Genomic DNA, 17704 nt, shown 5'->3' on the forward strand with positions numbered 1-17704 from the left:
AAAAAAAACAACTTTTTTTTTTTGGTCTTTTTGTCATTTTTTGGGCTGCTCCCGTGGCATATGGAGATTCCCAGGCTAGGGGTCGAATCGGAGCTGTAGCCACCGGCCTACGCCAGAGCCACAGCAACGCAGGATCTGAGCCGCGTAGGCGCAGGGCAACGCCGGATCCTTAACCCACTGAGCAAGGCCAGGGATAGAACCCACAACATTGTTCCTCGTCGGATTCGTTAACCACTGAGCCACGATGGGAACTCCCTACATGGTTGTTTTAAAGCTGTAAGTTTGTGATATGTCAGACACCAAAAGACTTCTCTAAACTTATTCTCTGAAGTGCTGCTTTAATTTTCTCTCTTTTGGCTTTTTAGGGCCATACCCACAGCACATGGAGGTTCCCAGGCTAGGGGTCAAATCCAAGCTAGAGCTGCCAGTCTACACCACAGCCACGGCAATGCAGGATCTGAGCTGAATCTGTGACCACAGCTCATGGCAACTCCAGATCCTTAACCCACTGAGCAAGGACAGAGATTGAACCTGCAACCTCATGGTTCCTAGTCAGATTCATTTCCACTGTGCCACAATGGAGACTCCAAATTTTCTCTTCAGAGAGGCAATGGAAAAAATTCAAATACGATGTCTTACAAATTAATGTCAATAAATCATGTTACAATGCAATTACACCTTTAAAGAAACAAAACCCCTATAAATTAGTTATTGAGGTAATAAGCATAAATTTAGTGTTAAGGAAAATTATCTTTAAAAGATATACTTTAGACTGGAGCTACCTATACACATTGCAATTTAACATTCTTATTTTTACAGCATCTGAGAAGGCCTCAGTGTTCCAAAAAGGCAGTTCAAGAGATGAAAAGTGAAGAACATCAAGCTTATTAAAACTTAATTATTCCATTTTTTTCTCAGCACAATTGCTCTATATTAAAAATAAGTCGGTTTACTAGATTAGTGGAGAAAAACAAAGTTGTGTTTTAATCAGTTAAATATGGTGAACTGTTAACTGTGCTAAAATAAATTTTAGACATGGAAAAGTCCTTCCTGGAATTCTATTAGAAAAATCAATGTCCTGTATGAGACTACAAGTAAACGACCAGCCCTTATACTCATCAAGCAGCCCTGGTACTCATAGACACTAGTATCATTCAGAACTAGTATGGATTTAAGAATAATTATTCTATACAATCATTTAGCCTGTTATAACCCTCACTGGCTTACTTTGACCCAGGCTTCTGTTTACTAAGAAACATGAATTAAGCTAAGTACTGTTATGTTCACCGCCTGGTAACTTAAGATGTTTGTAAAACCACGCTTTGTGTGCAATCTATCATTTTGAGCCATATGTTCAAGTTATACTAATACTTAAAACACAGCTCAAGTTGTCTCTCTCAGTCCATTTTGCTGGAAGAATGAAAGAAGGTCAAACTCTTGATTTAGACATGAGGAAGCAGAAGCATAGATAGTGTCACTTGAACAAATTCAAGTGATATGCTAGCTTAGAATACTAATATGTCTATTTTGAAATTAAAGAACTTAACAAATTTCTTCTGCAATGTTAGGACTAGGTCAAAGCCACTGAGTTTAATTCTAACTTTAGATGAATATATATTTAAAAAAACCACAAAGCACACACACATATCCCATGTAAAACATTGCTTTAAGTTTTAATGTTTATTTCCCCAAGACAGCCTAGCCTGCACTCTACTTGGATAAATTTTACAAGCTAGTTTTCTGCTGCTTCTAGTTTTAAACTTTAACCATGTTTCTGATGACAAGGAATGCTGCAAAAATACTCTAGTTCAACAAAGAGTTATGATCACAAAATAATTTTTATCCATTCTACAGTGTTTCAGAATTACCAGTTGATTTTTAAACACAAAGTAGATATAGATGCTAATGGTGGCTAATCTGGTATGTTTCTTATAGCAAACTGTTGTTCATGCAACACTTGTGCTCAAAGGGGAAGGCACAGGATTTCCTACAATGAGCCACCTTATAAAGAGTTCTTTTTGTACAAATTAATTTATGTCACATTTAATTTAGTGTGCATAACCTCAAAACTGAGGTATTATTCCAATTTATAAAAACCACTTGCATAACTTTTATGCAAGTTTTAAAAATACAAAGTTTTCTCCCTAAAGTGGCTCAAAATAGATTGTTCATGGCTGCCTACATCTAAGATAAAAAGATTCTAAAACAATTGAACAGATTAGGCATATTATTAAAGGTGTTCAAACCATTACTTGATTTGTACATCTACTCAAACCTCTTCATCGGTCTTTATTCAGCAGTACATATGCACCAAATTCCATTTTAGAAGTTTCCATATCATTTTCATAGAAAACAAAGTTTGAAAACAAGTAACATTTAAACACAGCACGGTATTCTACCACAACTGAAACTTTTTTCTTCTTCTTCTTTACAGGACTCAACAAAATCTAAAAATGAACTATGCTGTAGATTTACCTCATGCAAAGATTTTTATGTTATCTCTGAAAATGAAAAGGATGGCTTTTTAAAGCACATTTTACTGGTTTATACTATTATGGCAACTTGTGTACTGCAACACAGTCTATTTTGAGGGAAATTTATGATTTTTTTTCATGCAAAAATCTACACAAATTAGTTTTGATGATATGGAAAGCTTTTCATAGCATCAAACATTCATCTGGTGCAAATGCACAGGGAAACCTTCCTGAAAGTTTTCTGACTTGAGAAGCAACTAAAAAGCCATACTAGTAATGTAAATAAAAACTAAAAACAAAAAACAAAAACCCAAAAAACAAAACAAAAACTAAAACAAAACAAAAAAACAAAAAACAAAACAAAACAAAAAAAAAAAAAAGGAGGGGGGTGGGAAAAGGGAAGGGAAATAGAAAACACAGGCTGCAGAGTACACCAATGTCTGCTGCTGAACTGGTCTTTGTTTTCATGTCCAGTGTACAGTAACACTTATTATGATCTCACTTTGATGATTTACTAGGTTTGTTATCAGCCCCCTGAAGGCGAATCAAGCTTGCATGCGTTCACATACAGCACCACAACCACACTCTCGTACACAGTCACTCCAGGACTAGGAGTCTGCTTCATGAATGAAGAGCCCTAGATTTGAAAGATGAACCTGGCTCTGTATCACTGAGCCAGACATTCATTCAACATTGTCCATTCACACACTGCTTCATAGCAAGGCCTGGGCTCATTTTCCTTTGACTTATATGGGCATCCTATTCTCTTTTATGCTTACAAGGCTTGAAGATGACAGTACTGCACTTTCCCCTCAATTGATATAGAGTAAGTCAATTTCCTTCTCAGGCACTGAAGATCTGTGACCTGTAGCCCTTTTGACTTTGAACAACCTAAATAAGCATTCGTGTAAAGTTTTCGTTACATTTTGCCACTCATTCTCACTCGCACCCACTCGCCATCTTGACTTCATTTGGGCATTTTCTGTGATTCCCAATGAAATCTTCACATTTTCTTTCCCGATTTAATGCAGCAGCAGATCCCATGAGCCAAGCTTGATGGATCAAACCTTTTTATATATATGTATATATATATATGTATATATATATATATATATCTCAGTGCTGCATTGTACCTAACTTCCACAACATCTTTCTAAAACTGGAACCCTTCTGTTGGTACATTGGCAGATGAATTGAAACCAAATGTTCCACCTTGTATTGCCTCTGGAACAAGGCTAGGATCTTCATCAATCTAAGGAATACAAGAAAAAGAAAGTGACGATTAGTTTTAGGTATACAAAAATAGCATTATAGTAATATTCCCATTTCCTTTAAAAAAAGTATGAGAGAGATGATGGGTGCCAATACTACCCTATTACCCCTTCAGAAATTTCAAACACTTTATAAAGCTTTCTCTTTTTACTTTTTTTGACCATGCCTGCAGTATGCACAAGTTCCCAAGCCACGGATCAAACCAGTGCCACAGCAGTAATCAGAGGCACAGGTGCAACACCAGATCCTTAATCTACTGAGCTACCAGGGAATTCCCTGTAAAGGATTTTTCTTAAGGGATGCCAAAATGAGAGAAAACTTAAAAATGGGTAATTCCCAAAAGAATGAAAGACAAGTAATACATTAATGATGGTCCTATGTCTCATGCACATCATCTTTATTATTCTTTTCACAATGTAACAGAGTAACCCAGAACTGTATGCTGAAGTATTAGAAATCATAAGGCCTTGTACTATAAATTCAGACTTCTAAAAATCCAACTTTTAAGACATGCGATAAAAGCTACCTTTAAAAAAGTATGCTTTTTTTGGATGTTTTTTCTTATTTAATTAGTATTATAATCTAAGTAGGACTTAAGTAAATATACTTCTTTTACATTCCATTTTCTTTTTTGAAAAGTTGATAGAATCATTCAAGAAATCCACTGGTGGCTTTATCTAATCACTGTAATTTTCTAAGAAACAACTATTTTAATTCTAGGTTTAACTTTCCCAAAGAGGTAAGACTAAAATGATACTTTAGGAGTTCCCTGGTGGTGCAGCAGGTCAAGGATCTGGTGTTGTCACTGCTATGGTGTGGGTTCGATCCCTGGGGTCTTAGAGCTTTTGCATGCCTGTAGTGTGGGCAAAATACCTCCACAAACAACAATGCAAACAAACTAATTTCAGCTACCATGTACCCAACAATCTAAGGATACTCTTATATACTATACCTTATATTATATAGTAACTATTCTCCATCTTACTTCGTATTTGTTTTTAGTCACCAACTAAAAATAACAGTGACAATACATTTGAACATAGATTAATGTCATAATGGATTTATTGTGGGATATATCAGTATCACTATTTTATTTACAATAGAGCCATTATAGTTTTTTCCCCCTTTTTTTCTTTTTTTTTGCTTTTTAGGGCTGCACCAATGGCATATGCAGGTTCCCAGGCTAGGAGTCCAATCAGAGCCACAGCAACATCTGATCTGAGCTGCATCTGCAACCTACACCACAGCTTATGACCACGCTGGATCCTTAACCCACTGAATGAGTCCAGGGATGGAACCTACAACCTCATGGTTCCTAGTCGGGTTTGTTTCTGCTGTACCATGACAGGAACTCCCATTACAGTTTTATGTTACTAACTATAAAATATGAGAACTATAAAGACATCAAGTGAAAATAAAGCCTGATTTGTCCTCTCTCAAAAAATTCTTATGCTTTTTTGTCATTAGAACTAGTACTACTTTTTAATGCCTTGAGGGACTGAAATATTTATGTTTCTGAAATAAGTGAAATTATACACCTACTTTAATTCCATTCCCCAAAATACATACAATATACTTCTTAGTTTAATATATATATATATATTTTTTGCTTTTCAGGGTGCACCTGTGGCATATGGAAGTTCCCAAGCTAGGGGTCAAATCAGAGATACAGCTGCTGGCCTACACCATAGCAGCTAGGGATCTGAGCCACATCTGTGACCTACACCACAGCTCACAGCAATGCCAGATCCTTAACCCATGTCCTCATGGATACTAGTCAGGTTCGTTACTGCTGAACCACAGTGGGAACTCCTCTTTGCATACTATATTATTTCACTCACTTAAGTTTTTACATAAAACTAAGAAAACTATAAAATTATAAATACATCATCTGAAGAGAAGAACTGATCAATGATCTCATAGGCCAATTTGTAGATGTCTTCATTTTCATGATTTTGAAGTTGTTCAATTTTCTCCAGTCCTGTAAGAAATTTTATTAAGTGAAATAAAGGTAAAATTTAAAAAGCAGTGACAAAGAAGTTATAATAACCTTGGGAACACACAATCCAATTTTGGGGTATCCTAACGGTGAATCTTAAAAAGGTTTTATGCACAAAGATATAGCATAGTTACCTTAAAAAAAACCAAAAAACAACCAACCACCTGCATGTCTAACTGCATATAACCATAAGCAACAGGACATCTATCTATTCAGCAGAATACTATATATATCAATGTTTATAAGGAATAATAACATGTAAAATTGCTCTGTTAAAAGCAAATTCTTTTTTTTTTTTTTTTTTTTTTTTTACTTTCTTAGGGCTGCACCCGTGGCATATGAAAGTTCCCAAGTTAGGGGTTGAGTCAGGGCTGCAGCTGTCAATGACCACAGCCACAGCCATGCAGGATCCAGGCTGTGTCTGCGACCTACACCACAGCACATAACAACGCTGGATCCTTAACCCACTTGAGTGAGGCCAGGGATTGAACCCACATCCTCATAGATACTAGTCAGATTTGTTTCCACTGAGCCACAACAGGAAATTCTATTTTTTAGAATCTGTCAGGTTTTTCTAGTGAATATGAATAAAAAAAAAATTGTAAATATTTATTGGTGATTAATAAATATGAATGTTAAGGGAGCTGTTAAGTATAATGAAGAATGTCAAGATCAACCATAGTATTTCAGGAGAAAAAGGAATTTTCCTTGTAAAGATTAAGAAATTTATTAAATCATGGCCAGAGTATTTATACATTAACCTGCTGACAAGCAAACTGGATCTTGTTTTGCTTTATAGGAGTAATAATTAATTGTAAGGTCTCTCGATTAAAGTGAAACTGCCCTTTCATAAGCGTTCTTCCTTTATTCCTTAAGTGGAGGATGTTATTTTGGGCACACTTCTCACTTTACACACTTTCCTCAGGGGGCCCTTCCACGAAAAAACTTAACTACTACACACAGGCTTAGGACTTGTATTCTATGGCTTCATTTCTTTTCTGAACTTCAGATGCTTAAAATGTAAATCCTGTGTAATTCCATAAGGACATTTCACAGGTACCTAGAACTCAAACTGTGCAAAATATTTATTTGCCTTTCCTAACTTACACTGTTTATTCCACTGTATCCTTATTAGTCATAATCAACAAGTTTGAAATTTGAGAGAAAGACTAATTTCCCTCTTTTCTTCAATACTCTATAATCAAATCTCAAAAATCTCAAAGTCTATTTCTTGAATCTTACCATCTCCCCTTTGTCTCTATCACCAGTGCCTTCATTTATTATGGCCTGAACACTAAACACTTTCCTAGGTGGTTTCCTGCCCCCTTCTCTAATGGTTCCATTCCCCTCGTATCCATGCTCCATTTATACATATCAATCCTCAAGGTAAATTTTCCAATGCCTTGTCATACCCTACGGCAGAATTCTTTGGGAAGCTTATAAGATTCCCATGCCTTACTTCCAGTGAAGCAGGCAATGCTCAAGACCTATGTTTTTAATATATAAAAATAAATTTTAATAATTAAAATGTTTACATGGTAAAAGAAAAAAAAAAGTAGGAATAAATTTTAACTATGCTTATTTAAAATTTTTCTGTTATTTACTTCCTAATTATTTTCCTAAGAGTATTTATTCTCTGTTTTCTGTTCCAAACTTGTTATGCATGATTTTTTTTTTATCCTGTCACTTTAATAACTTTAAAAATGCTTACTTCTTATTAATTTTCAAGCCTCTGAACTCCTCCACTAAGTAAGCTGAAGATATGGGTGTTCCCACTCTTAGGCCCTCTCCTTTCATTTACTACTCAACTTGTATCAGAAATTACCTATACTTTTATTCTTATCCAGGTTGATAATATTTACATTTTGTCTCACAGCCATATTTGAGACCTCCAAGTTCTGTCTACACGTTAAATCCCAAGAGTTGAAAACTAAGACATGTTGTTTGCCTTCCTGGTGGCTCTGGTACACAGCCAGGTTTGGGAACCATTGCCCTAAAGAATCTGCTGTGCTAGGAAGCTTCTAAGACTGCAGGGGCCTGGTCAATGGCTAGGTCTGCAGCCTCATCTTTTGGCAGTTTCTATCCCATACTTTGTGATTCAGCAACACTGAACTACTTATAACTTGCTGAATGCTATTTCTCACCTCAGACTTTGCTCATGGTGTTATCTCTGCCTGGAACACCTTTCATCCCTTTTTACTTTATTAATCCTTATTCATCTCTCAAAATCCAGCTCAGGTGTCACTTCCTGCTTCTTCCAGGATGGATTAGGTATTTCATTGTGTTGTACATTTCTATTAGGGTAATTAGCACATTAAATCAGTTCATATTTATCTCCATGACTAGACTACATGCCTTGAGGGCAAGGACTGAGTTTCATTTACAACTATCTTTCCGGTATCTTAGCACAGTGCTTGTTCAATATATGGTGACAATTTAGTTGCCTAAGTATACACAAGAAGCTGCGTAGGACTGTACATAATAGAATATAGAATTTACTTTATTCTGTTACTTGATAATCTAAGACAGAAAAATACGGAAGTGTAATATCAGTCAGAAGATAAAAGTAGTTACCAAAAGAACATTAAAAATGTGGAATAACAGCCCATAATAAACTTACCTCCACATTCTTCTATAAGATTGGCTATGGTTTCTGCCTCATCTTCAGCCATTTTTAATATATTACTTAGTCCATCGAGTACTACTTGCACAACTTGTGCATCTTTTACAGTCAGCAAGTTGCAAAAAGGTGGGATAACATTTTGTTGGATTAGGTAGGCCACCTGAAGAATAAAAACACCAGGATATAATAAATGTAAGTGAACTTCATTTGTGTACCTATTACTATACTCAAAAAAATTTGACGTTAAAATCTTGATAATGGAGATATACTCTCATCTCTTATGTGTTAAGTTAGACTACGTTAATCCAACCTCCCTTTTCTTTTTAATGTAGTATGTTTATTTTTCATGAACTTATAAAAAACTAAAGTGAAAACGAAGGAATCACTCTACTTGATATAGCACATTTTCTTGCCATTAGGAGTACTTCCTTCAGAGATCCTTTCCCTTTTAACATTGAGAAATCATGGGAAGTTCCCTCCTGGTGCAGTGGATTAGGGACCTGGTGTTGTTGTAGCTGTGCAGTGGATTTGATTCCTGGCCTGGGAAATTCCATGTGCCAAGGGTGTGGCAAAAAAAAAAAAAAAAAAAAAAAGAGAGAGACAAAAGAAAAAAAGAAATTATGTAATCAGTTAAGAGGCTGGATGATTTTTTTTTTTTAAACTACAACTGCTCAATGTGAGAGCATCTCCTACCTCTTGGCTATAACCTTTAGCACTCTTATATACCTGGCTATCTCTCAAGTCTACTGGTTGCATAAATTTTTCAAAATATTTTTCTATCTTTTCTTATATTTTATTAGTTATTCCCATGTATTATATTTGTATTATGCTCTGTACTCATTTTTGAGTGGATTCATTGGTCTCCACCATTTTATAGCCTATTTGTAACCTGTCTGTGAAACATCTGGGTCCTTTAAGAACTCATTTTCTTTTGCCAGTTGGCACAATGTAATGTTTTGTCACCTGCCTAATTCTGAGAGTGAGTGTCTTTAAATTTTATGCCCTATGCACCTTACATTGCTCACCCTAGTTCCTAGTCCCAGACTTCTGACTGAGTTTAATTCCTTGTTTGGTTTGGTGTTGAAAATTTTTGATATTCATTTGTTAAGAGAATCTGTGAGGCAGTTTCATTAACCTAAAAAGACTTGTTTTTTTCTTAACACTGTTAAAAAACAAAAAACAACTTAAAAAAAAAAGCAACCCTGACTCTAAGTGCTTCATTTTACCATGGATAAGGAAATTCTTAAGAGGCCACGAGGTTGGAAAGGTAACACTTCACATGTATGAAATATAACTCAAGGAAGTCAATGTGACACTTTCATATATCACATAATGCCTGTTATCTTGTTATACTTTTAAATTATGACTTACCAAAATCTAAATCTCAGAATTGTTGGTACTACTATCATTATCAGTTTTGAGAAATAAGAGCTGAACTTACTTGATCTTTTCTTCCACTAATTGTTAAGTTACTTATGGCCCATGCAGCTTCCTTCTGAGTGCCAAAATCTCCCTGTAAAAGCAAAGCAAAGGATACAAATTGCAACATAGAGTAAAATGGAAAAAACATTTTCTGAAATGATTTTTCAACTTTATTTTCCTAGGTTTTCTTCTAGCCTTTCTATATACATCCATAAAGTTTTACTTTTTAAGATAATCCTTTGAACCGAACTACCCTAAACAAATGGAGATTCTTTTTTGTGAACTTTCCTGGCAACAGACTGACTTGATATAACTATTCAATAATATCAGATTAAATGAAGTCATTGATGAAATAATACTAACAGCTATTAAATATTAAGATGATTAGCAACCTGGAAAAATGCTTATAGGCTATACTAAGAAAAAAAACCTATATAGAGTTTCTGTTGTGGCTCGTTGGTAATGAACCCCACAACTCGGTTTCAATCCCTGGTCCTGCTCAGTGGGTTAAGAATCTGGTGTTGCTATGAGCTGTGGTATAGGTCACAGATGCAGCTTTGATCCAGCACTGTGATGGCTGTGGTGTAGGCCTGCAGCTGCAGCTCCAATTGGACCCCTAGTCTGGGAACTTACATATGCTGTGGGTGCAGCCCTGGGAAAAAAAAAAAAAAGGAAAGGAAAAAATATATGTAAATAAGAAGGATGAAAATTAAAACTGCAGTAGGATATCTACTCTTATTTATCAGACTGACAAAATCCAAATATCTGTCAGTGAACCTGAGAGGAGTGTAAAATAGTACAAGCTTTCTAGAGGTCTTTGGCTGTTTTGTTTTGCTTCTTTTTTGGCTGCCCTGCAGCATATGGAGTTCCCAGGTCAGGGATCGAACCTACATCTCAGTGCTCCAGAGACACTGTTGATCCTGCTGTTGCCACAGCAGGAACTCCTCTAGAAGTTTTTTAAAATAGCAAAATTCACATTTATGCCCATTTGTAGATCCAGTAATCCTAAATATAACCTGGCAAAAACATGGAAAAAAATGTACACAGGCACTTGCTTATATTTAAAGAAGAAACAATAGAAGAATAAACCAAAAACTAATAAAAATGATCATCTGTAAGGAAGGGAAAAGAATAGGGACGAATGGACAGAAACAGAAGTCAGACCTTTGGGTATTTATCTTGAAAACAAGGTATATGTTTTTTACTTGGAAACTACAAATGCTCCATATTAACTAAAAACAAAATTAAAGAAAAAAACAAGAAAAACTAAGGAAATCCCAACTAAAAAAAAAAAATTGTACATCAAGTCAGTGGCTTAACCACACACACCGGAGTTATTTCAGTGACATTATATTTAAGTACATCAATGATAAAGTATATCCTAAAGACCAAAACTCCTCAAGGAAACCTCAAAAGTGGAGTAGTCATGTTGTTAGTGCTAATGTGGTCTTGTAATTTTGGTAGATTTTATATTATATAGCTCAATATACAAGGCAAATAATTATGTTCTTGTTTTTAGTGAGATTTCCAGCATAAAAGAGATTAAAAATATGAAATCAAAGGAGTAAAAATAAAAACATTTATCCCAATTACCCAGTAAGATATAATAGCTTCTTTTCATTCATGATTTTTTAAAATGAATTCTCAAGTTCACAAAATTACACTATGTCTATTTTTCACTTTCTTAAAAAAAGAGAGAGACAGTATCACTACCATTTTGTCCACTCAGGCCTAGACACAATGCAACCTTGTAGCAATTACTACAAAAGGGAACCAGGACATCTTGGAGAAATAGTTAATTCTAGGTCTAGTCAGAAAATACACAAAATAAACCTGGGAATTATGTCATATCCAAAAGGAAGGAAGCTCTCAAAAATTACTGGAGTGATGTAAAAAAGACAGAGGTATCATATTTAAGATGTTCCCACTGGTCAGAGACAACCTGAATGTTAAAAAATAACTATAATGGACTAAAACTTTATACACACACACACAAATCCATAATTTCCTAATAATACTAAAATCTTTACCCTAGTTTCCTTTGGAGGTTGTTAGGGAACAAATCATTCTAAAAACTGAGTGATAATGAGCAAGAATCAAACATGTATCTTGTCTTTCCTATAAGAAATGTATTTTAGAAACCAATAGCTGATAAGGAAAAGCTCTTTATTCTTCTTTACTGAAGAATCATGACTAATACATAGAGAATAATACAAAGTCATCATTTTGCAGTTCTTAGTAAAATAAGGTAATTATCATCAATGACTGCCTAAAAACCATTATGTGAAAGACTGATGAGTAACTTAATCACCTGGAACAGGCTAACAACAGCTAAGTTCACTTAATCTTAGTAACACTAGATGTAGGACAGATAGTATGTGTCTCCTCATGTGAATCATTACTGCACTAAATATTCTCGCCTAAAAACTGAACTTGATCTATCAGTTTATAGGAAGTTAGCTTCTACTATCAGTTTGAAGGAAATAAGAAAAGAAAGTAAGAGACATCTCTTTAATTAACAGATCAGTATTCAGAAAAACTCTAATACTTGATTGTGACATTTTAAACTGTCTCTTTCCCGAACCTTAATATAAGCATGAGATGATATGGCATATGATTAAATACTACACTTGTTTGATCTTGGGCAATTTATTTGTCTGCATTACAGTTAGTTCCTCTGTTCCTCTGTCAAAAGGGATTAATTCTTAACCTCACAGAGTTACAGTATTAAATGAGGTAATATATCAAAATGATGAAAACAATAAGCATTTATAATCAGTAGTAATCAAATGAATTTTTAATAAATTCCAGGATAATGGTAATTTTGGTAAAAGAATGATACAGAAAAAAGACCAGGAGTTTCCAAAAAGAAATGTTTCCTGTATATAAAAACTTCTAGGTTCAAAGGTTTTAATATGAGTTTTATTTATTTATTTATTTTTTTTTTGTCTTTTTGCCATTTCTTGGGCCACTCCAGCGGCACATGAAGTTTCCCAGGCTAGGGGTCTAATCGGAGCTGTAGCTGCCAGCCTATGCCAGAGCCACAGCAACGCGGGATCTGAGCCGTGTCTGCGACCTACACCACATCTCGTGGCAACGCTGGATAGTTAACCCACTGAGCAAGGGCAGGGACCGAACCCGCAACCTCATGGTTCCTAGTCGGATTCGTTAACCACTGCGCCACGAAGGGAACTCCTGAGTTTTAATATTAAAGCCACTTTATTGTAGTATTCATGCCACTGTATAGGTCTAGTTAAATGGACAGAAAAGTATATATTCACATAATTAGTTAAGTCCTTTTTCCTCTTTCTGATATATACAACATGATTTTCTTACCTTATCCAAAAGGTGTATTATCATCGGTACAAGATTGGCATCAATTACTGCCTGAACTTGCTGCTGATTTCCTGCGGTGATGTTAGAGAGGAACCACACTGCTTCCTGCAGAACAAGACCCCTTCAATATTTCTCATTAAAAAATAAAATCTGCATCTGAACTAAGAAAAAACACATTCACTACAACGCCCAAATGATTTTATTATGGAATGAGTTCCATAATAAAAAATTCAGGAATCTGAACTCTGCTATCCCCTTTCTTCTAAGTCATAATGAAAAAAAATAAAAATTCCTGAAAGCAATGTTCTCAAACACCAAGACTCAAAAGAAGCTTGGCTGAACAAATATTAAGGAACTACCAAGCTGTAATACAAACACGAATCTTAAAACAACTGAGATTCAGCACCCTTCTCACACAATGTGATTTATTAATTTATTTATTTTGTCTTTTTAGGTCTGCACCTGCAGCATATGGAGGTTCCCAGGCTAGGGGTCCAATTGGAGCTACAGCTGCCAGCCTATGCCAGAGCCACAGAAATGCCACATCAGAGCCACGTCTGTGACCTACACCGTAGCTCAAGGCAACACAGGATCCTTAATCCACTGAAAGGGGCAAGGGATCTAACCCGCAACCTCATGGTTCCTAGTCGGATTCGTTCCACCGCTCCACGATAGGAACTCCCAATGTGCTTTATTTATTCTCTATTCTATTCTGATCAAAAGTCCTAGCCAAAGTAGATAAATCTATCAATTATCCATAATAACGGAGACATGAAAAATGAAATAGTGGATTGTTTAGTATACATATTTATAATAGTTATTCATTACACCATTTCTCTCAAGAGCTAAAGCAGAACCAGATGTTTGACTACTTTACTGGTCTACTTTCTTTAACGCTACCCTTTATAGCACAATGTTGCTACTTTTACCAAGATGATTACAAGTCGCTTAAAAAAATTCATAGACAATAAATGCAAACTGAAAATACAGTTGGCGTGAAATAAGACAAAAATACCTACCTACTGTCCTTTTTTTTTTTAATGCCACTCACAGGAATTTATTCTTCCTTTAAATAAGACTATAGCACTCTGATTTGTCTGTTTACAGCTGCCATTCTAATCAAGATTTACACTAATTAAGATTTTTCTTCTCACATCAAAAACAAGACTCCCACAAAAAGAAAAAAAAAAAAAAAAAAAAGCCTAGGGAAAAAAAATCTTAAGTGCTCCAAATGAACTACATTTCATTTCCATTTGCAAACAAGAAAGGCAGCTGTTATCCCTTCACACTGCGAGATGCCACAGAGGATGAAGGATTATTGTTATAATTTATGAAACTTAATAAGTTTATTAAACATGAATTTACTGAGAAACATTTTCTCTATTTTAAAAAAAGTAGTAAACAACTTTTATACTTAGTGTGCAGTAGGCTCTTTTGGATCAGATCACAGGACCATGTTTAATGAACCTGTTAGAGATTTTAGGGTGCTAGGCTACTTAGGTGAGCTGTTCTTGGATTATAATCATTGGCAATGTTGTAATCAACAACCCATGTATTTCTACAACAGCCTCAGATGCACTCCAATATCAGCATCACCAGTCAGTGCCCCCTTTCCATAGCCTCCACCAGCACACACGCACGCACACACACACACACGCACTCTCAATCAAGTAGCTATTAACTTAGGTGAATTACTTACATACTATTCAATCACACAACATTCAACACCCAATTATCTCTGCCTCATCATTTCCAAGAGAGCCAAATATGCACTGTTTACAATTGGTTTGTTTTTTTATATATGGAAAATCACATACTAATTCATGTTATAAAGACCAAAATATTTTATTTTCTCTTAATGTCTAAATGACAATTTATATTAGTAATCAATATTAAAGACACTTGAGTCCCTAATTTTATAAATGAAAACTGATACTTAACATGTTATTAAATAGTATTAAAAATACTTACTTTATTAATTTTCTCTTTGGGATGTGTCAGAAGTGCAGGAAAGTGTGAAAGAGCATCACAGTTCAAAACTACTTGCGTTTGCTCATCAGTTCCAGTAACAATGTTGCCCACAGCTCGAAGTGCTGCTGTCTGAAACATGAAAAAATTTAATGAGAAGTTGTTTTATAGGAAATATTCCTTATTACCACAAAGGTGTGTTAGGCAGGTATGAAAGATACATTCTTTCATTCACTCATGGCAACCTATCTTTTTGAGCAAGTTGTGTCAGACACTGATTTAGGAACAGAGAAGTAAATAGGACAGATACAAACCCAGTTTTTACAGAGCTTCCATTATTGAAGGAGGAGACAGCCAATAAACAAATAAGAAGGAGAATTTTAGACAGTAATTATGGTCATAAAGAAAATACTACACAAGTTTTTGTGTGAACAAGTTTTCAGTTCTCTTGGGAGTAGAAGTACTAGACCACATGATAACTACTACGTCTAATTTTTCCAGTTCCTATCAAACTATACTCCAAAGAGGCTGTTCCATTCCTACCAACAATGTATGAGGATTATTACACTTTCTCTACATTCTTGCCCAAAGTTGTTACTGTCTTTTTGATTACAGCCACCCTGGTGGGTATCAAATCACGACTCTGATTTGTATTGCCTTAGTGACTAAAGATGTTGAACAACTCATGTGCTTACTGATGATCTGTATATCTTCTTTGGAGAACACTATCTTTTTTTTTTTTTTTTTTGCTATACCTGTGGTATGTGGAAATTCCCGGGCCAGGGATCAAACCCATGCTGCTGCAGTGACAGTGCCAAATCTTTAACACATTACGCCACAAGGGAACTCCCTAAACCATTTTAAACTTGGGTTATTTGTCATTTTTTTTGCTGAGTTGTAAGAGTTCTTTATGTATTCTGGATACAAATCCCTTCTCAGATATATGATCTGCAAATATTCTCTTACATTCTGTGGGTTGTCTCTTCACTTTTTTGACAGTTTCTTTGGAAGTTTTTGATTTTCCAGTCCAATTTATCTGTTTTTCCTTGGTTGCTTGTGGTGCCATACCTAAAGAAACTACCGCCTAATCCAAAGTCATGAAGAGTTACACCTATGTGTCCTTCTAAGAGGCTTATGCTTTTAGCTCTTATATTTACTGTTTCATTTTGTGTTAATTTTAAAAATATGATGTAGAGTAGGGATCCACCTTCATTCTTTTACATGTGGATATCCAGTAGTCTCAGCACCATTTGTTAAAAGACTATTCTTTGCTCACTGAATTTTCTTGGCACTCTTGTTGAAGATCAGTTGATCATAAATGTATGAGTTTATTTCTGGACTCCTGATTCTATTTCACTGATCTATATGTCTATTTTCATGCCACTATCATAAAGTCTTATTTTCTCTAGCTTTGTAAAAGTGAGAAGTCCCCAAACCTGGTTCTTTTTCAACACTGTTTTGGCTATTTCTGTATTCTGTATTCTATTGCTTGTATTTCCATATGGATTTTAACAGGAACTGCATTTAGTTTATGGATAAACTTGGAGCTGCCATCCTAATAATACTTAGTCTTCCAATCAACAACATGGATGTCTTTCCATTTTTTAGGTCTTCTTTAATTTCTTTAAAAATGTTTTGTAGTGAACCAGCCTCTTTAAAAATTTAATATGGGAAAGAAAAAAAGGAAGTGTAGAGTAGAAACATAAAGATGTAGCTACGAAATGCATGCAGTGACAGTGCCAAATCTTTAATGCACATGTGTTCCTGATTTGGCCAAACTGGGGGGGGGGGTGAGGCAATCAATAAAATGTGGACACTGACTGGATTTTAACACTAAGGAGTGATTTTTTTTTTTTTTTTTTTTTTTTGGTCTTTTTAGGGCTGTACCTGAGGCACATGGAAGTTCCCAAGCTAGGGGTTGAATTGGAACTGTAGCCGTTGGCCTACCAACAATGTGGGAACCGATCTGCATCTGTGACCTACACGGCAGCTCATGGCAATGCCGGATTCTTCACCAGCTCATAGCAAGACCAGGGACTGAACCTGAGTCCTCATGGTTACTTAGCTGAGCCACAATAGGAACTCCTAACACTAAGTATTTTTAAGTGCTCTAATGGTATTACGGTTATGTTAAAAAATAGCCTTACTTTTTAGAGATGCAAGCTGGATGAAATTATATGATATCTGGGATTTGTGTCAAAATACTTTGGAGGGGAAGTAGAGATATAGAGAAAACCTACATAGTTCATTACACTATTCTGTGTTCCTAAATTATGGCATGAAATTGAAAAAGTTTAAAAAGAACCTATATTAGTTATCAGGTAAGGTACATAAATAACATTAACTTTCCAAGTCCAGTATTAAAACTGAAGATGCATTCTGAAAAAACAAAAACAAAATGCAAACCAAAAACCTATATCAAGACATAAGAACCACACATATGAAATATGAACTTAGTGATTTAAGTACCATGTAGGAATATTTAAAATAAACTATAAATACCCCTAAATGACAAAATAGTCTATTAATTCTTTCTGAATTTAGCTAAGTGTTCCCTTTCTTTAAAGTACTTCAAAATTTAAGGCAGTGGATCTTCATTCTGACAGTATA

General features: G+C 35.2%; 1 protein-coding gene across 2 annotated transcripts in view; it reads right to left on the minus strand.

Annotated features, from left to right (window-relative positions):
• Positions 1648 to 17704, minus strand: part of KPNA4 (karyopherin subunit alpha 4) — a 67997-nt gene continuing 51940 nt past the window's right edge. For both annotated transcript variants that reach the window (XM_021069735.1, XM_021069736.1), the window contains 6 exons: positions 15098 to 15226; positions 13127 to 13231; positions 9810 to 9881; positions 8366 to 8528; positions 5633 to 5727; positions 1648 to 3726 (listed from right to left, as the gene is read on the minus strand). In XM_021069735.1, the coding sequence (XP_020925394.1) occupies positions 3628 to 3726; positions 5633 to 5727; positions 8366 to 8528; positions 9810 to 9881; positions 13127 to 13231; positions 15098 to 15226 (663 nt within the window). In that variant the 3' untranslated portion in view covers positions 1648 to 3627. The remainder of the gene's footprint in view (positions 3727 to 5632; positions 5728 to 8365; positions 8529 to 9809; positions 9882 to 13126; positions 13232 to 15097; positions 15227 to 17704) is intronic.

Source organism: Sus scrofa, chromosome 13 (assembly GCF_000003025.6).
Source record: "Sus scrofa isolate TJ Tabasco breed Duroc chromosome 13, Sscrofa11.1, whole genome shotgun sequence".
In the NCBI taxonomy this organism is placed as follows: Eukaryota; Metazoa; Chordata; class Mammalia; order Artiodactyla; family Suidae; genus Sus; species Sus scrofa.